Source organism: Kwoniella shandongensis, chromosome 9 (assembly GCF_008629635.2).
Source record: "Kwoniella shandongensis chromosome 9, complete sequence".
NCBI lineage: Eukaryota > Fungi > Basidiomycota > Tremellomycetes > Tremellales > Cryptococcaceae > Kwoniella > Kwoniella shandongensis.
This window is the reverse complement of record NC_089295.1, coordinates 710,190-732,851: the sequence shown is the minus strand read 5'-3', so window position 1 is coordinate 732,851 and position 22,662 is coordinate 710,190. Positions and strand designations below refer to the sequence as shown.

The 22,662-nt window shown below is 50.2% G+C and overlaps 8 protein-coding genes across 8 annotated transcripts; 3 read left to right on the top strand and 5 right to left on the bottom strand.

Annotated features, from left to right (window-relative positions):
* Nucleotides 1–1,936: 1,936 nt before the first annotated feature.
* Nucleotides 1,937–3,531, bottom strand: CI109_105184 (uncharacterized protein; the record flags this gene model as incomplete). The annotated part of the gene is made up of 4 exons (XM_032003206.1): nucleotides 1,937–2,131; nucleotides 2,227–2,307; nucleotides 2,373–3,180; nucleotides 3,335–3,531. 4 exons carry the CDS (start codon nucleotides 3,529–3,531, stop codon nucleotides 1,937–1,939), a joined length of 1,281 nt encoding a protein of 426 aa, XP_031862528.1.
* A 1,485-nt stretch (nucleotides 3,532–5,016) lies between these two features.
* CI109_105183 (uncharacterized protein) lies at nucleotides 5,017–6,346 on the bottom strand (the record flags this gene model as incomplete). The annotated part of the gene is made up of 6 exons (XM_032003205.1): nucleotides 5,017–5,067; nucleotides 5,170–5,524; nucleotides 5,600–5,646; nucleotides 5,745–5,793; nucleotides 5,894–6,084; nucleotides 6,236–6,346. 6 exons carry the CDS (start codon nucleotides 6,344–6,346, stop codon nucleotides 5,017–5,019), a joined length of 804 nt encoding a protein of 267 aa, XP_031862527.1.
* A 636-nt stretch (nucleotides 6,347–6,982) lies between these two features.
* On the bottom strand, nucleotides 6,983–10,109 carry CI109_105182 (uncharacterized protein; the record flags this gene model as incomplete). The annotated part of the gene is made up of 4 exons (XM_032003204.1): nucleotides 6,983–8,004; nucleotides 8,068–8,272; nucleotides 8,326–9,943; nucleotides 9,997–10,109. 4 exons carry the CDS (start codon nucleotides 10,107–10,109, stop codon nucleotides 6,983–6,985), a joined length of 2,958 nt encoding a protein of 985 aa, XP_031862526.1.
* Nucleotides 10,110–11,155: 1,046 nt separating this feature from the next.
* On the bottom strand, nucleotides 11,156–12,940 carry CI109_105181 (uncharacterized protein; the record flags this gene model as incomplete). The annotated part of the gene is made up of 7 exons (XM_065967611.1): nucleotides 11,156–11,587; nucleotides 11,655–11,752; nucleotides 11,805–12,339; nucleotides 12,411–12,513; nucleotides 12,585–12,620; nucleotides 12,683–12,699; nucleotides 12,761–12,940. The coding sequence occupies 7 exons, from the start codon at nucleotides 12,938–12,940 to the stop codon at nucleotides 11,156–11,158; spliced, it is 1,401 nt and encodes a 466-aa protein (XP_065823683.1).
* Nucleotides 12,941–13,359: 419 nt separating this feature from the next.
* On the bottom strand, nucleotides 13,360–14,721 carry CI109_105180 (uncharacterized protein; the record flags this gene model as incomplete). Its single annotated transcript, XM_032003202.1, has 7 exons — nucleotides 13,360–13,376; nucleotides 13,448–13,654; nucleotides 13,722–13,813; nucleotides 13,871–13,921; nucleotides 13,989–14,158; nucleotides 14,289–14,472; nucleotides 14,552–14,721. 7 exons carry the CDS (start codon nucleotides 14,719–14,721, stop codon nucleotides 13,360–13,362), a joined length of 891 nt encoding a protein of 296 aa, XP_031862524.1.
* Nucleotides 14,722–15,738: 1,017 nt separating this feature from the next.
* CI109_105179 (uncharacterized protein) lies at nucleotides 15,739–18,002 on the top strand (the record flags this gene model as incomplete). Its single annotated transcript, XM_032003201.1, has 11 exons — nucleotides 15,739–16,093; nucleotides 16,156–16,251; nucleotides 16,316–16,325; nucleotides 16,401–16,713; nucleotides 16,779–16,805; nucleotides 16,877–17,196; nucleotides 17,264–17,356; nucleotides 17,422–17,497; nucleotides 17,614–17,627; nucleotides 17,690–17,792; nucleotides 17,862–18,002. 11 exons carry the CDS (start codon nucleotides 15,739–15,741, stop codon nucleotides 18,000–18,002), a joined length of 1,548 nt encoding a protein of 515 aa, XP_031862523.1.
* A 550-nt stretch (nucleotides 18,003–18,552) lies between these two features.
* CI109_105178 (uncharacterized protein) lies at nucleotides 18,553–20,558 on the top strand (the record flags this gene model as incomplete). The annotated part of the gene is made up of 7 exons (XM_032003200.2): nucleotides 18,553–18,580; nucleotides 19,128–19,271; nucleotides 19,391–19,485; nucleotides 19,556–19,660; nucleotides 19,733–19,811; nucleotides 19,868–19,938; nucleotides 20,007–20,558. The coding sequence occupies 7 exons, from the start codon at nucleotides 18,553–18,555 to the stop codon at nucleotides 20,556–20,558; spliced, it is 1,074 nt and encodes a 357-aa protein (XP_031862522.2).
* Nucleotides 20,559–20,991: 433 nt separating this feature from the next.
* On the top strand, nucleotides 20,992–22,176 carry CI109_105177 (uncharacterized protein; the record flags this gene model as incomplete). Its single annotated transcript, XM_032003199.1, has 4 exons — nucleotides 20,992–21,162; nucleotides 21,322–21,483; nucleotides 21,649–22,023; nucleotides 22,096–22,176. 4 exons carry the CDS (start codon nucleotides 20,992–20,994, stop codon nucleotides 22,174–22,176), a joined length of 789 nt encoding a protein of 262 aa, XP_031862521.1.
* Between the last annotated feature and the right edge of the window lie 486 nt (nucleotides 22,177–22,662).

Below are 22,662 nucleotides of genomic sequence, written 5' to 3'. Positions count from 1 at the left end.
AGAAGACACACAAAGAGAAGAGTAGGATATAGTGAAGACCGCCAGGAATGTATAGCCTTCCAATGTGTCCTGTTCTTCACCAAAACCGCTAGAATCACTGGATCACCTTTCAGCCATATTGTCCAGTCTATCTTGCAACATATGATGCATTTCTGTGGAACACACACCACTTATCCTCAACAGTCTTCTCTCTAATATCACCACATACACACCACTTACAACCAATCACTAGCACACCGATATGTCCACTACTATCACCAACACATCAAGTGATTCTAACAACCTGCCACCTGGTCACCACACCTCCCACAGGCCTCGATCCCAAGACCACGAGTTAGACTCTAGCCCACCTCTCCAGAATGAAGGATCATGGGCTGACAAGGTCAAAGCACGACCACCCAAGTCTCCAGCTACATCTTCTGGCACATCCTTTATTGCCAAACGCTGGAAGAATCCCCAGCGATCTGTCAGTCCCAATCTTTCTGATAACATTTGCCACTCATCTGCCGGGCCATCTTCCGATGACAGAGACATAGCTCGGTCTGCCACTCTCTCCACGACTCGAGATGTTCATAGCATTGTATCCGAGGTTGATGAGAACCAGAAGACAGAGCAAACATGGGCAAATGCGGTGAGATGTCGACCAGCTGAACTTGCTTTCAGAAGGCATCTGAAAAAGCTCTCCAAATCCAAGCAAGACCCATCCTCCTGCTCTTCCAGCAAGACCATCAACTCGGATCGTCCCATCGAGGACATAACCCAAGGAGTCAGTGATACTTCATCGAGACCGATCACAATATTGAAGAGGCCAGCACACAGGCAGTCAGGCGCCATCCTCCAGAATGGCGATAGCAGCAGTAGCGCCGTCAATGCGCGGACACAACACCTCGATCTTAGCAAGTCAACTATTTCATCACACTACCGCCGCTCTGGCATTACCCAAAGTGACAAACATAGTCATGTACAAAACTCGCCAGTCCAGACCAGTCGATGCTCGAATCGTGCAGGTGGTTCCCGGAAAGGAAAAGTCGTGGCCTTTGACTTGGATGAGAGTATTTCCCAACAAGACAACAACACATTTGAGAATTCAGCCAGCCGTCGGATATCACCCACGCATGACAAACGGACACTTGGAGGAGGTGGAGGATCATACTGGATTCACCGAAAGAGTGCAGAACGCCACCGCAAGAAGTCAGCCCTGAACAGGTCAGGGGATATTCTACCCTCTTCGTCTTCAAACGATATGGAGATGGAGAATGGTCCACTCGTTCCAACGATGTTACTTGCTGGTCGTACCACTCTTCACCATCTCAAGCGCCTCAACGACATCGTTTATGAAGTATCGAAGACAGAGAAAGAGATCAAGAGGACCAAAGCGGTTATCGAATGCAAGTCATTGGAGCTTGATAGGATGTCAAGCCTCTTACAAGAGTGTAGATTGGAGAACGAGTATCTGAAGAGGAGGGACAGAGCTGAAGAGGGAAAGACAGGGGGTGTCGAGTCGGACATTACGGGGACGCGATCGACCGTGAAAATGAAGAGTGCGAGCTCAGCTTATCGTCATCTAGGTAACCACTTGGCTGAGATAAGAGAGGACCGTGTAGTGTAATAGGTCGAACTGTACCATCGGCCATGCTGATCAGTCATGTACTCAACGATTGATACATAGAAGGTCTGTGATTGTACGATAGCTGTGATTCTTGTACGATATGTGTCGCTGATTTGCAGAGGAAGCTCGCGTTCTCTTTGGTCTTTCATATTTTCACGATGAATTAGTCGTCGATCTATATCACTGACTTGCTCAAGGACAATCAAAGGCGCATCTTACATACAAAGAACCAGTTGCATTACTTTATTTCGATGTAGAGAGACCAACGATACAGATTACGTTTTACTATAATGAAAACCTAGATCTTGTCCTTAATGCCACATACTATTACATGAGGACGAAACCGCCACCCATAACAGTACCGACAAGTGCGATAGCTCCACCCATGACGGCCTTGCTCAAGCCGAACGGTTCGAGTCGACCAGACGACGAGGCTCGGGAAGTAGTGGAACCACCGCTAGTGCTGGCTGTCGCAGCGTTCGAAGTGGCAGTCACGGGGGCCGTCGCTTCAACTGATGTGGCCTGATGAACACAAAGGTGTCAGCGTTGTTTCACATACCAGTAATGAAGGGGATGGTGATGGAGGGTTGATTTTGATCGAGAGAGATGATACTGACAGCAGCGGCAGTGGCGGAAGAGTAGGCAGACTCAGCGGCCTGAGGGTTGGAACCAGGGTTGACAAGAACACCATCGATGATCTAACGCACACATGAGACAGACGAACATCAGCAAGACGTTCGACACACAATCATCAGCCACTCACGTGAATCACACCGTTAGCGACGATGACATCGCTCTGAATGACCTTTGCGACACTGCCGCCACTGGAAACGAAAGTACCGGTGGAGTTACTGGTGAAAGTGAACGGTTGACCAGCAGCGGAGGTATAGTTGCCACTTCCCAACGCAGTAGAGTAGGCGACTGTGCCGTTGATAACGTGGTTTGCCAAGATAGTCGCGATCTGGGTGGTGTTCAATTGTCCAAGAGCGGATGTGACGCCTGAGATAGCTGCGTCGTTGGGTGCGAAAATGGTCAATCCTCTCGCGTTGGAGAGAGGGTCGAGCAGGCCAGTTTGACCGATCACACCAGCCAACGAGGGGAAGAGACTGGTGGCCACGTCTCCAATTGTAGGTGGCAAAGAAAGAACCTCTTCGATGATGTAGACTTGCAAGTTTGCAGCTGCGACGGGACCAGTGGTAGAGACGTTGTCGGTAGCTTGGTTGATCTGGAAACTGGTCGCGTTGGTAGAGTTCTTGCTCAAGACAAGAGGAGCAGAGAAGTTTCCAGGCAAAGCATACTGACCACCTCGGAGGAGAGATCGCGCGATCGTGTGGTTAGGAGCGGTTACAATACCGTTGGGGAGATAGGTGTTGTTGAGGATGTGGTAAGAGAGGATCTCAGTGAGGAGGGTAGTGTTGGAGGAGACTTCTTCGGATACGTTGGAGAACGCAGCGTTTGAAGGCGCGAAGACGGTCTTGTTCCCGACACTGAGAGAAGTGAGGAGGGCTAGTCCTTCGGTGGTGTTGGCAATACCGGTAGCAACACCGACGAGAGAGGTCAAGTTGGCTTGGCTAAAGTACGCGAAACAAGTCAGCACAGTACGGACGATCGATCGGACAGAGGAACTAGCGCTGCGCAACACGGAAGGAGATCGACGGTGAATAACCACAATGGACCCTGAACACAAGAGCGCAAACGGATGCCAGATATCCACACTTCACTCACGTCAAAGCTGCCAATACTGCCTGGAGATATGCTTGCGGGTTCGTAGCATTGGCATTCCCACCTGCTCCAGAAGTAGCACTAGCACTGGCACTGGCACTGGCGGAAGCGCTGGCTGAACCGCTGGCACTGGCGCTACTGCTCTGGGCGTAGACGGAAGCGGGGACGAAGAGAAGGGCGGCAAGAGCTGATAATCTCATTTTGTCGAATGTCAATTGGTTGGTTGATTTTCGATGATAGGAGGGGTAAGAATGAATAAAGTAGATCTCGCAGTATATATAGCATCGCCCAACCTTACATACTATAGATATTGCTACGCGATGTCCATGTCCATGTCCATGTCCATGCCCCAAACCCCAGACTCCACCAGCCCTCCCAAGAAGAACACGGGAAGAATCCAATGAGGAAAGCTCAGCGTTAGGTGTTAGACGCGTGTTGCAAGGATGAAAGTGAATACGTGATTTGACGTATGAATCGTGGTCAGATGACATTTTAACCCAGAAACTCCTAGTCTCCTTCTTCTTTCTTTTGCGTCCTGGCGTGCTGGTGGTGAAGTTTAATTGACACCACTTACGTATGTACAATAATAGAGGCCGTGTTCCAAGCCATGAGAAGAAGGAGAAAGGTGCGCGAGATTCTGTCTGGTCTGGATCGTCAAGCTTTGATAGATCATCCTCGTGTGGTACCTCGTGCTTGCATTCTGTGGGAGGGTGGATGCAAGCTTTGGCTTCGATCGTGCCAGTGTCACTCCGTAGTAGCTCGTACTGCCTGGCATGGGCTTAATCACAATGAGGGCGTGGGCTGGCTGCAGCAGTCTACGCTCAAAACTCAAGCATTCTCTGCGTGCGCAGTCGTTTCTTCTCTTCGTGCAAGACGGACGTCAATCCCCTGATCCTAGACGTAATCTCCGTAGTTCCTTGGCATAAACCAGACAGACCCCCACCATCGATCGAATCGACCGAACCGACCAATCCAGAACCATTCAGAAAAACTGGGTAATTCACGGCCCGACGTCGAGTGATCTACATTCACATCGCGATTATCATCAAGGCTGAACTGCGCAGCGAAGGTACCGTCTGTAATTGTCCGGAACTAACTCTATAGGTGATAACGCCATTAAGACGAGTTGTATTGCGTAATGACTGATCAAGAAGCACTTGAAAGACGATCTTCCTCTCTTGCGACGCGGAGCTAATCAAGGATCACGTACTGATCCTGTTCCTAGATGTGGGGAAGTGGACGTGGGGCTCAGCAAGGAGAACGAGGAAGCAATTATCAGATGTCGATTTCCCTGAAACTCCTCCTTTTTGAAGCGCACTTTGACATTCGTAACGATAGTATGCCGGGGCATGCTATCACCGTCTCATTGTATGAATCCCACGCCAAGTCATGTACAACGATTATCCCCGCCCGATCCTTACGCCATTTGTGACAACCGGCAAAGGGTTCCTGCTTATCGTGCTCTGTCACTCGCTCAAAGCCACGGAGCCAGCTCTTTATCGCACCAATCCGCAAACCTGTCTTGCTCTGACTCGATCGCACAATGAGCAGGGGGGAATCCCAACCGAGCGAATGGGAAGAAGTACTAATGGGAGGTTGTCATAGCCAGGTCAGTCGCATATTTTCAAGAAAGCACTGGCCCGTACACTCACCTGGCCGTTCTTTACTTCGGGAGCGGTACCAGCTTAGAGTGATGTCAGAGCGCCTTTCCAAACGGGATTGTTGATGAATGTATTCTACCAATAATGCAAAGTTTAGCTTCTCATCTCATCGCCGACAACCATCGTGAATTGGCTGCCCGCGACTGCGACGGTGTTTGCTCTATTGGCTTAACTGACCTGGAACCACATTCTGACTGAGCCCATCTCATCGAACAGATCCGTCCTAATCCCACCGGGATCAATCGAGAGGAAATACACCTCTCCATCTTGCTGTGGGACTTTTCTCGCTAGTTGTTGCGCTAACATCGCAGCGCCAGACTTGCTCTGACCATAAAGCAAGTTACCGCCGAGGGGTGGATTACCGAGCGATTCGAGTTTGAATGTCGAGTAATCGAGGTAGTTGTTCTTGAAGAAGAAGGGAGCCGAAGATATGGCCCAGACCATACGGGTAGGAGTCCCGGTGGACGCAGCGGTGGATTTCAGAGTGGGCAAGAGGAGCTTGGTGAACAGGTATGGTGATAAGGTGTTGGTTCTGTGAGGAACGTGCGGGGCAAAGTGAGCTGACGGAAATCTCTAGGCAGTTGGGAACAACAAATTATAAACTCACGTGAGGGCCAACTCGTACCCTTGAGGGGATTTCTTCTCGGTGCTGGCCTGTTATGAGGCAGCGAGGACAGAGGCATGCATGAGTCAGCGTCAAGGAGACATGTTACGACACACAGTGCTGCTAAGAAGAACGGGCAGAACCTCACCGACAAGATACCAGCGTTGTTGAACAGAATATCCAATCGCTCCTCTTGTCTATCCAACCACCACACCCACAGCACGTCAGCGTTTTCAAATCAGGAATACGACACGAGTGAGAGGGTACAATACGAAATATGCATCATTACACACTCACTTTAAAAAGTTCGCAGCGGCAGTTTTAACCGAATCGAAATCTGCCATATCGACTTCCAAGAAGATTGCCTTCTTCCCTGTGAGTTGGTAGAGCTCTTCGATCGCTGCTTCGGCTTTGGAAGCTGATCTTGCTCCGAGATAGACTTTGGCATTCTTGCGCAAGAGGTGATGTATCATCTCCTTGCCTATACCCTGTGATGTGTGTGAGCGGTGCATTGATGGTAACACCGATTCTTCGTTTTGACCCGACGCATTGCGGTGTAATAAGACAATAGTTTGGCACGTTGTGCGTATCATGAAAGCTGTTGTACTGTATTGCGCTTTGATGATCGGATGGACTCACTTTGTTACCGCCCGTGACTAGGGCGACCTTGCCAGACAAGTCTGGTATTTGATCAGTCGTATAGCTAGTCCTTGGTGGCCAGACCATCTTCGATAGGTCCCAATACGACATGGTGTTACGAATATAAGTTATATGTATGCAGTACGAGTACCGTAGGTATATGTAAGTGAGCAAAAGTGGTCTCAAGCTATATGAACAGTAGTTTGACGTTGTGTAGGAAGAATGGAAGACATCAAACATGTACCATAGGTTAAGTAGAGATATCATGGCCGACGGCGCTGATAGGGAATTAAGTTGTCCCGTCGGGCACTGATAACGAGTCCTTCGGCGATCAAACGAATCTTTTTCGAAAAGCAGTCATGTTTTTTTGTCGTTCTCATTTCATTCCGTAATATCAAGTGCTTTCTTTGACACGCACCAAGCACCAATGGGTTGTCAGTCTCAGTAGAATCTATCACCGCGATCCTACAACAGTATACTGCCTATGGCCCAACCAACCACTCGTTGTAGGACCTACGGGGCATCCAAGGTCATACCCGACTGACTGCCTGACGGTGTCATATGACAGATCCATACACCACACTGATGTAGTTACAAGACAAATAGATTACAGACAAACTCGCACCAAACTAATGTATCTATGCAACAAAACGAAAAGGAAAATGAACAAAATGATATGTATCGCGACTCCGCCCTATACTACCCCATCCCTCGTCGAAATTTACCCGTCTCCACGAACCACTCCCCCTACAAATCCTCCATCACTTCGTCCTCTTCGAACTCGTCCTGATTCGCATTATCCCTCTGACCATCTAAACCCTCATCAAAGATGGGCGCGAAGCTCTGTCCTGCTGCACTCATCGACCCATGTCTGGACGCAGCTCCTCCCCCACCTCCTGATGGAGTAGGACTTTCTACCTCTCCACCTATTCTGAATCTCCTCGACGTCCTATGGGAATCTACCCTCGCTCTCCTCTCGCTATAATGTCCAGAGGCAGAGGCAGAAGCAGAGGTCGTGTTATCGCCCCGAACAGCAGCTGTTGATCTTCCTGCCAATCGTGTTGATCTTCTTTGACTCTTTGATGCCGATGAAGTAGGCGTCGTGCCTTGTACTCCTCCTGGTCCAGACAGACTAAGATCTCTCCATCTCGCCGTACCAGTGTTTTGTCTCGTCGGACTCGGGGAGTACGCACCTCCATCGCTATCCCATCCATTTGAAGATTGGTACGTATGCGGTTCTCGCTTGATCCCTCTCTGCCATGCGGGAGGTCGCATCGTGTCGAGTCGATCATCGTCTACTCCAGATGGATGGGCTGTTGAACCAAAGTTGAAGACATCGAACACGGTGGCTCCACCTCGGTTCGAAGCTGCCACGAGGAGGTTTCCGTTGAACGCGACCTGCCAGACTGAGCTGATCCCAACAACCAGATCCCGGATATAGGCGCCCGTTCTGATATCCCAAAGCTTTAGAGTCCCGTCTGAACCAGAGACTACTTTAGTCTCATCATGTTGGAAACATGTGATCGCACCGCCGTGTGACGCGAGCACATTCTTTTGTTGACATGTGTCGGGATCCCAAATGCGAAGCGAAGCGTCTGCAGCCGCTGAGACGAGATAATTGGGTGAGAGACCGAGAAGACCGACGAGAGATGTGTGACCTGTAAGGGTGTGCAGACATTCACCAGTAGTGACGTCCCACACTTTGACGGTGTTGTCCATCGAGCCGGACGCACATCGATTTCGGAATCGGTCGTACACGATGCTGTAGACTGCAGCCACATACCGAGTAAGCTATCGGAATCACATTTCTTCACACGCAGCCAAACACTTACCTTTCGCCTCATGCCCGTTCAAAGTGTGTATACAAGTTCCCTTGACGATATCCCACACTCTCACACTCATGTCGTATGATCCCGACACGCAAATTCGACCATGGGCAGCGAGTGTTCGAACAGCCTGCGTGTGCCCTTCAAGCAAGTGAAGGTGGAAAGGGTTTTCTTCTGGAGGAACAACCTCGTTCTCGTGACCGGATCCGAACTGGAAACGAATCAGTATTAAGTCGTGCGATGAGGACCAAAAGCCCTACTTACAGTTCTGGAATAAGCCGGCTCGCCCTTCCTAGGCAGCTTCCATACTCGAAGTGACGCGTCTCGTGACCCAGTCACAATCATAGGATATGGCGGTTGGAACTCTCCTGACGCTTCATCCCATACCGGCTCAACGATCTGGAGACATCTGACTGTGCTCGAATGTCCATGGAAGACATGTGTCTCTCTCAGTTCCTCTAGATCCCAAACTCGGATGGTCCGATCCGTACTCCCACTGACAAGCGTGTCGCCCTTGTACTCCAGTGTCCATACACCGCCTTCGTGTCCATCGAGTCGTTTTCGTAGTTGGCCATCCGAAGTGTTGTAGATGTTAATTGAGTGATCATCGGACGCTGAGACGATCTTGTCATCATCGAATTGGAGACATGTCACGACGTTAGTGCCGTGACCGGGGAACGAGTTGTGTTCCGGTCGAACATGTAGCCATGATTTCTGGTTCTGATATCGACGTCGATAAACGTGTTTGAGAGGGTGGGGACGATCGATTTCTGACATTGAGCGAGGCAAGGTAGCCGAAAGCATACGCTCGTCGTCACTTGGCGTGTCGACTCTGTTATTATCGTTCCCTTCGATCTCAGCTTTCCAGTCCAACGCTTCATATCGTTCCGTTATCTTCTTCTCCTCTTCTTCTTCTACTCCATGTCCACTATACAGATCATCGTCGATCAATCTCTGTCGCCACACTGATCTCTCCGTGTCTATCATCCTCTTCCAGCGTTTACATACTCGCGAAGCAACGGCTAGGCTAGCCCTATCAGCCTTTCTGAGAATAAGCACAGCTAGCTCGTGTGGAAGCAGAGCGATAAAGTCTCGTTTTAATGCGACTCCAGTGAATGTGTGGATACGTTGTATCGTTGGCATTCGCGACCTTCGAAGAAGGTGCATGAGGAGGTGTTGTTGTAAGCGGTCAGGGAGTGCGTCGTACTGAGATGCAAGCGAGGGGAGAGAAAAGAGTGCGGCGACCTCGAGGCCAGAGCCAAGCGTCGGTGGTGAAGCGGAGCCACTACTACTTGGAGCCGTTGAAGGACCAGCTTCTTGCTCTGGTGACGGCAAAGGTGACAGAAGGGATGTATTGCCACCTTGCGATAGCTTCAAATCGTCCAAACCCCTGATTTTCTTTCTTGGTGGACTTGTTCGTCTCGCCAAGACGTCTGTCGAGGAGATAGGTGGTGTTGCCTCCATCCTGACTTCCTCATTCACTCTGCTAGCTGGTCGACTGAAGTTATGTGGTCTCTTTCGCACTTCCTTCCCTTTTGATCTATTCAGCGCTTGCAAAAAGCCCAATCTTTCATCGGGCACAGGTAGTCCACCTTGTCCTTGCACAGCCGCACCGGAAGAAAGGAGGGTCCTAGTCCATCCTGGTCCGGAGGCCTGTATTTGTGCGTCGGCACCTGTCGGACCGGAGCTGTCATCATGGACGACAACTCGACGTCCCCCTAGCATGAGAGTGAAGAAACGCAGATCGGCAGGAGCGGGTTGCTCAGCCAGGGGGTATTGTTCCGGGTTGAGGTGAGTCGGCAGCCCGAGGGCCTCAGGCGCAGGGACCTTGGGAAGTGTGATGGGGGCAAACGAGGTAGTAGTTCGTGTGGTATGTGTTACACTATGACAATAAAGGTAAGCTTTCCACTTCATACGGGCCCACAAGTAGCTTACACAGTCTCCACCACGGCATCTTCCATTCTCAATATAGGTCCCCCATTCGACCAACCCATTCCACCAGACGATTGTCCCCTGACAACCGTACTGTGCTCATCGTTGTGGTCCATCCCAAATGTAGTCGATGCCTCTCGAACTCGTGATAAATTGTCGTTCAGTCTCGTGGTTCTGAACGTCGCGAAGTTGTGAATCTAAGTGCGACTAATCGAAGAGGACGTTACAGATACTATAAGGGAAAAGAGAAGATTCGTCAACACACTTGATATTAAGAAGCTGCCGAAACAGTCACAAGGTGTAGATGACAACAAAGGTAAAGCGCAATCTACGTTCTCCTTCCAAGGAAGGATCACCTGGACAAGAAAGGGGGACAAAGGATTAAAGGCGGGGATGACATGGATTGAAGGAGGGTACCCAAAGGCTGGGGTGCCGAAGCAAAGGCAGAGCAAAGAAGAGAAACATGTAGTGTCTGTGTGTGTCAAACCCGAGAGACACGCCCACTCACACTAATACAGACAGTGAACGGACGTGATGTGATGTATTGATGTACAGCGATTTTTTGGGATGCAGAGGTCGTGGTTGTCGGCGGGCTGAACTGAGCATACAATTCCAAGACCAGCTTCTCACGTCAGACATTGGCTTCCTCGAAGTGAGTGCACTCACTAGAGAGGGTCAAAAAGGAGGTGCAGACGACCACGTCCAAGTTTCCGAACTTCGTGATCAGGCTCGCCCCGTGCGGAAAGTCGAAGTAACTACGACAGGCGGAAAAATCAAGACGCGTTGGGCCGTCAAGAGAAATGGTTGCACCAAGCTTGGTTCGTCTCGCCGTCAAGGAGAAACGGAGTCGACTGGATCGGCAGGACCAAGAGGGAAGTGAATGGAAGAGGTGATGAGATAGTCAAGGATGATATAGAGCTGGCTGAACTGAATGAGTGGAATGGATGGATTGAAGCTTGTCTGTCTGTCTCACTACTGCGTCCACCCGCAAATGTCAAATATCCTTCGTCCCTGAACGTGGCCGGAACCTGATCACTGCTGCTAAGTGGCGCACATACACCTCCTTCCAAACCCTTACTTTCAACGACGTCGCTATGCATGTAATGTCTAAATAACTGTAAATCTATACTATATGGCGGCTTGGACGAAAGCATGTACAGTCTTATGCTTCCCATCCTTCTGCGAGATCTTCTACTTTCCCTCTAATCCCCCTACCTATTCGCCACACATCCCTTCCTACCATCTGAGCCACCATTTCACCAACAGCCAAACTACTGGTCAATCCAGGACTATTGAATCCTAACAATTCTACGAATCCTCTTCTGTCCTCTTTATGCCGGATCATGAAATCTGAAAAGCCCGCTTTGGAAGGAGCGATATTGGGCCGGATACCTGCGTAATCTGGCGTGAGGAGCGATGGGTCTATAGAGGGTAGATAATCTTGGACGGAGCGAGCGAAGGATGCGATGAGTTCGGGTGAGGACGAAGGAGCGAGGTGGGATTGCCAGAAATCAGGATCGCGAGACGCGTCAGAGGGTGTACCAATAGTCTGAACGTCGGGACCGAACTTGATATGTCCTTCGAGGTCGAGACTCTACGGTGAGTTCGCCACTGCCGTCAGATAGATTCTACTTGATCAGTCAATGCCTGTAAAGACGTACAAGATGTGTACCGAGATGATCAACATTGGCGCTCGGACAAGGATATATCAGTCTAGACACCTTCCCCACGCCTGGACCCTTGTACGACATGTAGTTGCCTAAACAACAAAGTCAGTCACCCGTTGTTTGAGTCACCGTTGACAAACATACCTTTCACTGGGTAGAGCTTGACCATGTCCTCCTCCGGTACGACTCCTTCCAATAACGATACTGATCCCAACCCAGCGGCATTGACGACCACCTCGACTCTGACACTTTCCACCTCACCCTTCTCACCCTCCGCTAGTCCCTCCCAGCCCGTTTCGAGCTGCACGACCCATCCCTTCCCTTTCTCTTCCCTATCTATACGCACTACTCTCGTACCCATCACAATAACACCGTCTCCCCTAGTTTCTCTTGTACTATTGGTCGAAGAAGGATTATAATCTGGATCTTCGATTTCGAGCGCTAGCGAGTCTACTAATCCTTGCGAATCTACGATTCCAGTGGAGGGGATATGTAATGCCGCACAGACTTTCAACGAAAGGTCCGGTTCTAGATCCCGAGCCTGGTCGCCTGATATCACTGAAGAGGAGATGATGGAAGACGAAGGGTTGTCTGGCTCAGCGAGAAAGGAAGGATGTGTCGAATGGGTTTGGAGTTTCTGAAGATAGGGCACCTGGGATTCGGAAGTAGCTACGACCAGCTGCGAAGGAACGATTGGCATGTCGAGATCATGTTTTGTAGAGTCCAGCGACCAGATGCGCTCTCACGCACCTTGCCAGTCCGTTTGTGACCAATGTTCAGTCGTTGACTCCGATCATAAAGCATATCCCGACCTTGTATACACAACCTTGATTTTAACGAGCCTAGGGGGTAACTATCCGTGCGAGATTACGCCAATCAGCTCTACTAACTCTGATCGATGGGGCGAGAGCGTTAGACACTCACTATATACCAGAATGGATCACCTCAGAGTTCCTTGCCCTATCGTCGCTCATCGTTCAACCCATGCCGCGTCCTTTCAAACAACGAAAGTCGTCACTTACGTCGTTTCTTGGCCCAACTACAGGACAAAACCCGTACCATCAGTCTATCTTACGTACAGCCTAGTTTGGGCGACTCACTTGTCCTCTCCGTTCTACTAAGAAAGTGGTCTTATCCCTCCCAGCCGTATTGACCAAACTCGCTGCTACGCTCAATCCGATCACTCCTCCACCAATGACAAGGTGGTCGATCGATGTGGAGGGCGATTTGTACGGATATAGCTGGCGAAGCAACCTCGCCCGAGAGATAGACGGGGGCATCGTGTCCTGTCCGCCTCCGAGGATGCGCTACTGCGGGAGGAAAAGAGAGGCGTGAATCGGGAGGACAAGGACAGGATTTGTCGTCAGTGGAATTGTGTTGTAGCAATGTTCAGTGAGCTAAAGGCGCGTCCGAGATCCCGGTCCACTGAAGCTGATATCCACGTGGCGATGCGAGCTGCTTAGTCCAATATGCTACGAATGGACGTTTGTCCATGCACACAATCACAATGCCATGTATCACATTTGACTATCAAGATTATTTGCATAATTGCAGCATAGTTCTAATACCACGACTTCTATCACCTCATTATACTGTATATGGGATTCCTTCTTCTTCTCGATCCTTCATCTTGCCTGCTATTTTTTTTCTCCATTCACTTCGGTGGGCTTGGAGTTTTGGGTGGTGGTAAGTTGCACGCTTAGACGCAGTGGACGGCTATGAGAACATCGCAGTATCATTAGCGTTTGCGGCGTACAACAGAGGTATCCTGGGGATAAGCGACTCACTACCGTCAGAATGGGTGTGGCAGTCCTGGCTCGCTGCAGCGCTGGTGGCAGCAGGAGCAGCAGCGGCGGCACTAGTAGCAGCAGCAGCAGTGGTGGCGGCAGCAGGAGCGGCAGAGCTAGTGGCAGCAGTGTGGTCGTGGTCGTGAGCCTCAGCTGCTTGGCCAACACACGCGTCTCCTCCCTTGGCAACTTCGACAGCGTAGACGTCTGTTCCGATCAAGGCAAAATCATCAGTATCACCTTTCAGGCCAGGTGTGCATGAAGTACAACTTACGCGCAGCAAAGGCCTGGTGAGCGTCAGAGTCGAAAGGAGAGTAAGTAGAGTTGTGCTCTGCAAGCTCGAGCACAGAGGCGTAGTCCTCGGCGCTAAACGGGAAAGCCATCAGTGAATGCTGTCATGGCTGGAAACAAGACTGTACGTACTAGTGATCGACTTGACCGTTGGTGACTTGAGGGACATGGAAGAGTCGGTGGCTGCAAGTGAGAATTACTCAGGTCAGCCAGTATGTCACTAATTCGCAATGTCGCTGATGCAACTCACATCAAGTCAATGGACCAGTATGTGCCGAGAGGAGAGCCCGCGACGGTGTTGCCGTACATGCAGAAGGCTTGGTTGTACAACCTGTCGGTGTAAGACAAGTCACAAATGACAGTCTCGGAAGTGGCGTTGTCGCCTCTCCAGTGACCTCTCCAGCCGGGCTGACCACAGTTCTGAGAGCGCACAAAAGGTGTTCTTTAGTCAGTTTCAACTTTGCGGAAGAGAATTGACGTGCAAAGGCGCGGAAGAGGCGGAGAAACAGCGGGAGGGGATAATGATGAGGAAGACAGAGCCCACACTCACGCCGTCAGGGTTGTCACATCGGAAGATCACACCGTCCTTGTTACTGTACAGAAGAGCATCCCAAACACCGAGGGCGGCAGAGAAAGCAGCAGGTTTTGTACCGTAGTATTTCTCGAAGACAGGGTCGGTGGGACCGTTTGTCCTGATGTATTCATGAGCAGAAGTGGCGACTTCGAATGTATCACTATTAGGGACGAGGGAATTACATGTTAACGAGACATTTCAATCGTCCATCCGGGTCAGGAGCTCAGAGTCAGACTCACGCAAAAGCTTGTTCGAGCATTCGCCTTTGGGTAGAGTTACAGCTCTCGTGGATGGTAATGTCCGTAACGTAGTTTTTCAGGTCTCGAGTAGCGAGATTGACAGGAGACGCAGCGACCAAGGAGGTGAGCGCCACACCGGCAAAGATAAGAGCAGGGGCGTTGAAGAGCATTTTTGAGGTTATGATTTTTGTGGACTTGGATGTGTGTGGGTGTGGGTGTCGCTGTTTGATGTTATGTATCTCACTCAAAGAAGGATTTATGTCCGAGGTTATATAGAACTGATTCACAAGATTGACTGTCGTGCAGAGAGCGCCGTGTACCGCTCAATCCTCTAGTTCGAGAAAGATCTTCAATTCATGACCATTCGCCAAGAGTTCCTCACTATCACACGGGAGCAGAGGCACCACTCTGAAGTCGGAGGAGCCGGTCTTCTCTCGTGGTCGACACAAGTACATCCAGCATCATGTCGTCAGTGATTCCATTCCCGATGAAGGGTCAGTAACGTCAGGTTATAGTCCCTCTTGACCTGCCAAGAGCATACGATCGTTCGCAACGCCATCATCGCTAGCATGGTTAAATCCAAATTGTATGTAGATACCACCCCAAACTATGCATGATTTAACGAAATAGCATTTGCCAAGCAAAGGTTACAATTGATCTTTTCGAAAGTTGGAAAGATCGACCGGGAGGGTACTCGTTTTGCGTAACTTTTCGTGGAATCTTTTTGGTTTTTCACTCCAATAATGTCGCTTCGAAAGCACGTTCTGTTCAACATTGGTTTGCCAAGTCTCTAAAAGATGATGCATAGATGCTGTAGCTGGTTTCTTGGCGCAGCGTGATGCACTGACGATACGGCATCGCTCCTCACATGGTAATGGTCGACCAGTTGTCGACGGAGGTCTCTCTCGACTACACGAGGTGCTGCCATGCTTCGTCTTGGCTGAGGACTATGCCAAGGACGGTCAAAAGCAAATCTTCCAACGTCCTCACCAAGGTGTGATTCACTCTGTCTACCAGCACGATGAATCACTTGCAGTGGGTCGTCGGACAACTTGCGTCGACAACAAGTTACACTGTCTACATCATCTCACTGATTGAGACTTAAGAAGCCGAGTTCTCGTCAACATCTACGCTTCTCACAACCACAAAACAGCTCCTTCAAGCACTGCAGGCCAGTCAGTATCAAAATGCGTTTCGCACTGAGTGCCCTCCCAATCGTATTGGCCTATCTGGCAACGGTGAACGGTCAATTCGGCCCCGCCGTTTCGTCCTCCTCTTCGGGTTCCGGTTCCATCTCAAGGAGCAGCACGAGTCGAGCGGTCGCTTCTACCCAAGCTCCAACAACAACCACTCCAAGTACTACGACTGGGAGCTCTAGTGGATCGATCCCGCCTCCTCCGACCGAGTCGGTAGGATGTGTTCTCCATGTCGACCATTATCACTGTGAAGGACCTGCGGAAGGGGTTGAGCAGACCGCCACGCCAACCAGTGACGGTACACCAACCATCCCCTCCCCCACACAGAGTAGTAATTGTTTCTGGCGTATGTGGTATTCTCCCTCACATGAAGTGAAGCAATTGCTGATTGGGTGCTACTACTTGCAGATGAGACTCATTGGGATTGCTTTGATTCGCAAGCCGAAATGGATGAGGCGCAAGCTGCTGAATCGGGTGAAAGTAGCGGAACATGTATCATTCATGGTGAGTTCTCCTTGTCGTCCTTGATTCATAAGGGGACACCAGCTGATAATATGATTCATCGTAGTCGGTCACACGTGAGTCTTTCGGACAACTTACAAGCGGTGCTTGTCGCACCACATATCCTGATTATACTGATTTTCTTTCCAAAGGCACGGTGACTGTTCCGCTTCGGACTTGGCCTGCGGTCGGATCCTTCTCGAGAACTACAACATGCCCCTGCATATCGGCGCTCTCTTCATCATCCTCGTGACTTCCGGCTTGGGAGCCATGATCCCCCTCTTCACAGGATGGGCGAGGAAGAGGCCCGAGCGGAAGGACAGTCTGTCGACTCTGAATAGCGATGGTGTCAATGACGAGAGACAAGCCGGGATTACATCGGCTGCCGGGGCAGAAGGTGCTGCTTTCGGAAGAGGAGCAGGGCTTTGGAACAACGTTTTCTTCATCGCAAAGCATTTCGGGACTGTGAGTGGCTCGTGAAGCAGCGAGTTGTTATAAGCGGCTGATCGTGATTTGTTGAAATACAATAGGGTGTCATCCTTTCGACTGCCTTCATTGTGAGTTTCCCTTTGATCTGCTCTCGGCAGTGAATGCCAACTGATCAGCCTGTGTTGTCGGCCACCTTCAGCACCTCCTGTACCACGGCTTCGTCATGTTCAACAACGAATGTCTCGGTCATCTGAGCTACGAATCGACCGCTCCTGCCATTTCCCTCGCAGCAGCATTCCTCACTTTCCTCCTCGATCTCTTCGGTGTTCGTTTGGCCCACAAACAATTCGGAAACCGATCCGAGTCACCAGACTCATCGCCTGGGAGAGAGAAGGCGCGACCTCTGACGATGGAAGATGGTCATCATGAACATGGACATGATCATGGATACGATCTTGTGTTTGAGAAAGAACAGAATTGGCAAGTGGTCTTGCTCGAACTGGGTATCATCTTCCACTCGTAAGTTCTGTATCCCGTTGCTTTTGCGTTTGGAGATGGACCAAGGAACTCACCGTTGTGTACGCAGGATCATGATCGGTGTGACGCTCGGAGCTGGTAGCGGTGCAGGATGGACAACATTGCTCATCGTCATTGTCTTCCATCAGTTCTTCGAGGGCTTGTGAGTGTTGTCTTACAAACGATGGCCAAGCTTGGATTACATGGCTGACTCTCAACACGCATCAGGGCTCTCGGTGCTCGTGTCGCTCTTTTGAACACTGTGTCAGAAGTTAAGCAATTCGGAATGGCTCTCGCTTTCACTGTAAGTCTGATTCCAAGCTTAGGCGGACTCGGCAACTATTGTGGAAACCCCTTTAGCGAGTCGATTGTATTTCGGAGCCGTCACTGACAGTCAACATGTTATTCCTTGATCATTAGCTCATCACACCTCTGTAAGTGGCAGCGTTGTTTTACGTTTAAGTATTCTGGTCACTGATTTCCTGGCACACTACAGTGGTATCGCAATTGGTATCGGAGTGCGTCACACCTTCTCCCAGAACGGAAAGGCTTCTTTATTGTCTGTCGGTATTCTCAACTCCATCAGTGCTGGTATCCTGGTAAGTCGTCGCCCTATGTGATCGTCAGCGACGTACTGTCTGCTAATACTGTTCGCCAATGATTCATAGCTCTATGCAGCATTCAAGTTGCTCTCCAACGATTTCACAGACGGTCCACTCCGAAACGGCTCTGCATTCACGCTGTTCGTTGCTCTCGCAGCTATGGTGGCTGGTATGATCGGCATGAGTGTGTTGGGTAAATGGGCTTAAGCATGGACTAGGCTTGGGCAGCTACACATATAGACACTACATAATTAGGATACGTACACGATTATCCACAGCGCAGTCAATTTAGATTTTGCCACATCCCCAAGATGCACCTATAATGATATCACCAATCAAGGCATACAGTCAGGCCACTGTATAATCCAACTTGTTCATGTCAAGTGATGCATGGCCCAGTAGAGGGTGCCGTGGTCAGAACCCAGACGACGATGTTCTCTTATGGTCTGCGATGCGCAATTGCATGTCTTCCAAACCCCCGCAAGGACTGCAATTGAGACTCAGCACGCACCGCCACCCAAAAAGTTCAGGACCGAGACTTTGAGCATAACGTCACTTTTGACAATTGCATTCCACGTCCCGGAAGGGCGAGCGGCAAAAACAACAATCAAGCATCATTCATCTCTGTTCATAGCATCCCACCACTATCAAATTCAAATCTCAGTAAAGTCTGAAAGGTAGTTGACTACCGCATTGAATACAAATCTGGCAAGACCAAGCAAAGGCTGCACAGAGCATCGTATTGAGTGAGAACAACATGTCGTCGAGGCTACCTCCTCCTAACGGTATGTCCAACTCTCCTCTGTTCCGCGCTCGACTTAGTTGCGGGGATGGGAAACTATTGAACGTGTGACCTGTATGGAAGGTGCAGCAGCTATCAAGGGTCTGGATTAGCGTCCTTTGGGCGGACGTGCTGTCCTTTCCGTTGACTGGTCGCGTCGAGGTGGGGAGGGGATCGTTTGTGATATCTTGATTCAATCACAAGTAGAGCTAATCAATCGTTCTACCATCACCTATTCTTTCAACCCATTGCTCCACAAATACCTCTTCAAATACGACAAACACACCTGGACGCCACTCCTTCATTCCTCCATTCATCTCCTCGCTGCCCCGCCCCATCGACCTCGTTTCTTTCACCTTCCGCGATGTCTCTCCTCACACCTTTTCCGCATTACCTATCGTCCGTCCGTCTCATGTTCCCGTACATTATCCCCTACATATTTCGTCTCACGCCGCTCTAAACAATCTCGTATCACACGAAACGGCTCGAAATGAACCGACCATTCCATATGAACGATGTATCCACGACGACTCCGCCCCGTCCGAATGCAGGTCCCCCACCGGCCTATACGGCGGTCGTGACCAGGGTCTATCCGTACACTTTGCGACCCATCGTAATTGGATTCTCGATCATTGGATTCATCTATGGTCTGGCGTTGGGTGTGGAGAGTATTCGTGATTTCTCTTCGAACAATGGTGAGTTGAATCGTGCTTGGATGAACAACATCCTCCCTTACTGGCGGGATTCACTCTTCCTCAACCATTCCTACCTATTCTCGTCTCGAGAAGCTATGCTCACTAGTGTGCAATTCCAGAGATACACAAAGAAAAGGTGTACGATTTCATCTCTGCCATTTTCTACTTTGTCATAGCAGCCATCGAGCTCTATGCGTTTATGGTTGCTATTCTTGTGAGTGTCGATGTCTACCCTTTCGTTGCAGATGAACCCTGCTCACAGCGGCTTGTACTCGTGTTCTTAGCAAAACGTGCGCCTAGCTCGATTACTGCTCTTTTTCGCTCCTGCGGGAATCCTCCTCAATATCGGATGTCAAGTCATTGGTATCATCGTCCACTACTCCTTGAAGGTGAGCTAGCCATGTGTGGATGTCAAAAGGACGTATGCTCATCACTCTTCTTTCTTCTTCTTTCTTTTTCAGTCGGATCTCATTGCTCAATGTGTTCAAGACGAGACAGATGATGCATTTGACTTCCTGACCACTGGTCAAGCTCAATCTGGTATGTTCAGTCTCCCCTGTACCTTGTGACACCCAATGCTGATGGTTTGTGTGTAGCTTGTGAGAGTGCTTGGAGACGAGGAACCTGGTCTGTGTTCGCTTGGCTCATTCTCACCGGTATCCTTTCGGTGAGCAGTCAGGAACTCCTTCTGGAATGGTGGACCTACTCTGACTGACGTACATCCTTCTGGTGCAGATTTTCTTCGGAACTACATTGCTTGGCTACTACCGTCAGTTACTCGACCCCTCATCTATCCGTCAACGAGCATCTGCCAATGCGCAAAACCAAGCTTTCCAAATGCAACCGGGATACTACCCCCCTCCGCCTACCAACGGTCAACAACAATGGATGGTACCTCCCTACCCTGGACCTCCTACCAATGGACCACCTCCTCCTGCACCCGGCTTTGAGAAGTCAGACTATCAACCTGATGCGCCGTGGGCCCAGCACGAGTATGCACCTCCAGCCGGTGCGCCTCCTTCCCAAGGTGGATCATGGGGTGCGAGCGGTGGGGGCCATCCTGAGCCAAACCGAGCGGAGGACGAAGCGTGGGAACGAGCTCAGAGTGAGGGTGTCACGGCCCACCTCACTGGCCAAGCTCCTGCACCGAGATCGAACCAAAGGAACGAGTCTAGCGGGTATGTCATTGCAAATGAAGAAGAGGAGGATGCATGGGAGCGAGCGAGGAATGAAGGTGTCACAGCGCATTTGACGGGCGCAGGGAGAAATAGGGAAGGAGCAGTTTAAGTGAGAGCCCGGCTATCGCAGTGGGACCGGACACTTTGCCTGAGCAAGAGATGGAAACGTGTGTACATAGTTGCTGAGTGAAATGAAAGTGTGTATGTAGAGATCTATTGCGAGGCGTTTGACTCTGGCTTGATATAATGTGAACTGATCAACCAGCATGCATCGAAGCTTTCACTATACGATGGGTAGTTGTGAGTTTGGATTATCCGATGATCGGCCGATTAGACGACGTCATTACCAAATCAGGTATCAGGTATCCGTGGTGTGGTCTGCCGTTACTCTCTATAACCGGGCTTTCATTCATTCACTTGACTCCTCTCTTTGCATCGGGATAGCGTCATACAACTGCATAACCTATACTTTCCCATCTCTACATTAAACATCTCTTTTCTACATCACCAGTCTAACATACAAGCAAGCAATATCAACAAAAATGTCATTCCGTACTGCTACAAGACTTTCTACTCGACTCGCTTCTCAGCGATCGACTATTCAGTTCCAGTCAGTCGCAAGACGAGCTGCGTCATCTACTTCCGCCGAGGGGAAGAAGAAGTCTAGCGATGCTACTTGGATCATGGGTTCAGCTGTTGTCTTTGGAAGTTTGGTGAGTGGTGTCCCATTATCTCTATCTACTCGCAGCGTAAAAGAGGAGCATTCAGTATGTGGTCAATCCGTCGATCACATGTTCCGCCCGGTTTTGGTCCTGAGCCCATTAATTGAGGACGAACAATGCTGACGAGATATGTTTTCTTTCGCTTTGCAGGGAGCTTTCCTCCTCTTCCCTTCAAACAAGACTACCCACGATGCTCTTCACAGCTCTAGTCACGCCGCTGTCCGAGCAGAGATCAACGAGTCTGCGCCTACTGTCAAGGTTGGCAAGGACGCTGATAGGATTCAGTCCAAGGAGAGTCTTGAGCGAGATATCGTGAGTTTCTTCTGGGTTGGGCATTGCTCTCTTTCGATATACACTCCAAGACATGTAACAGGCCCCTCTACTTTTGTGACACCGTTTCCTACCCCCAACCCCCGCATCTGCTTGTATTTGGTACTAGCGAAGCAGAGACTAACTGTGATATGCTTCGCATCGCAGAAATCCGAAGACCCTCATGACCAACACAAACAGGCTATTCACACTCCTCAAGAAATGAGCGTCAAGAAGGATATCAAAGCCATCAAACCCGATTCTGAGATGGACCAAAGTCAGAGACCTGAAGCTCAAAGTGGCGGTAAGAACGCCAACGAAGTTGCAAGGCAACAACACCAGCGCGGAGGTGGTGGTAGCGGCGGTTTTGATGAGGGTGAGGAGAAGGGCGCTTCTGCCCCTGCGGACCATGGCGCAGGTGGAGCCGGCTGGGATGAGCCTCCCAAGGAGGCAGAGGAGAGACACGATGACTCTAATCAGAGTACTGGAGAACCTGGAGAGCCTACTGCCGCCGATATCAAGGCGAGCATCTTGCGTGCTGAGGTGAGTCATCGAATGCAAGGAACATCACCGTCCTTCACATATGTGCTTGTGCTGATTCTTCTGTCTTGGCAGAGGACAAACGTTCCCAAAGCTGCTATGAGCGAGGAGGAGAAGGGTAACGACACCCAGGCCGAGGTCAAGGAGGAGAAGTAAGAACGTATAACTTGATTTAGCGAAGGGGGCGAACAAGAGAAATAGGAAATGGGATGCAAAAAGAAGAATAATATCATCGTGCTAATAAAAGAGCTTGGCGCTCCTGCTGCTGATATGGAAGTTTGGGATACGTACTGATCCCAGTGCTAGGTGCCAAAGCTGAAATTCGGTATCCTGACATCTTCTGTGGCAGAGGCCTTTTACTCTGTTTGCAATCAATCAATCTCAGCGTCAACGATTCACTGATCATCATCGTTCGAAGGAGGTTCTCATTGGCCCGAAAGTATCTCGGTCACTCGCAGTTTCACTCTGCGGAGGCAGGCATGTCTCCTTACCCAGACGGCTCTTTGTTACTTTTTCTACCTTCCTCCTTTGTATCACATTCTGCTTGACCGCAGTCTCGTATGGTCCAGTCTATCGAATTGACCCTCGCCACGCTTGACCCATACGGTACGGCCGGGACGCCGGAGGATATGATTTTCAGGA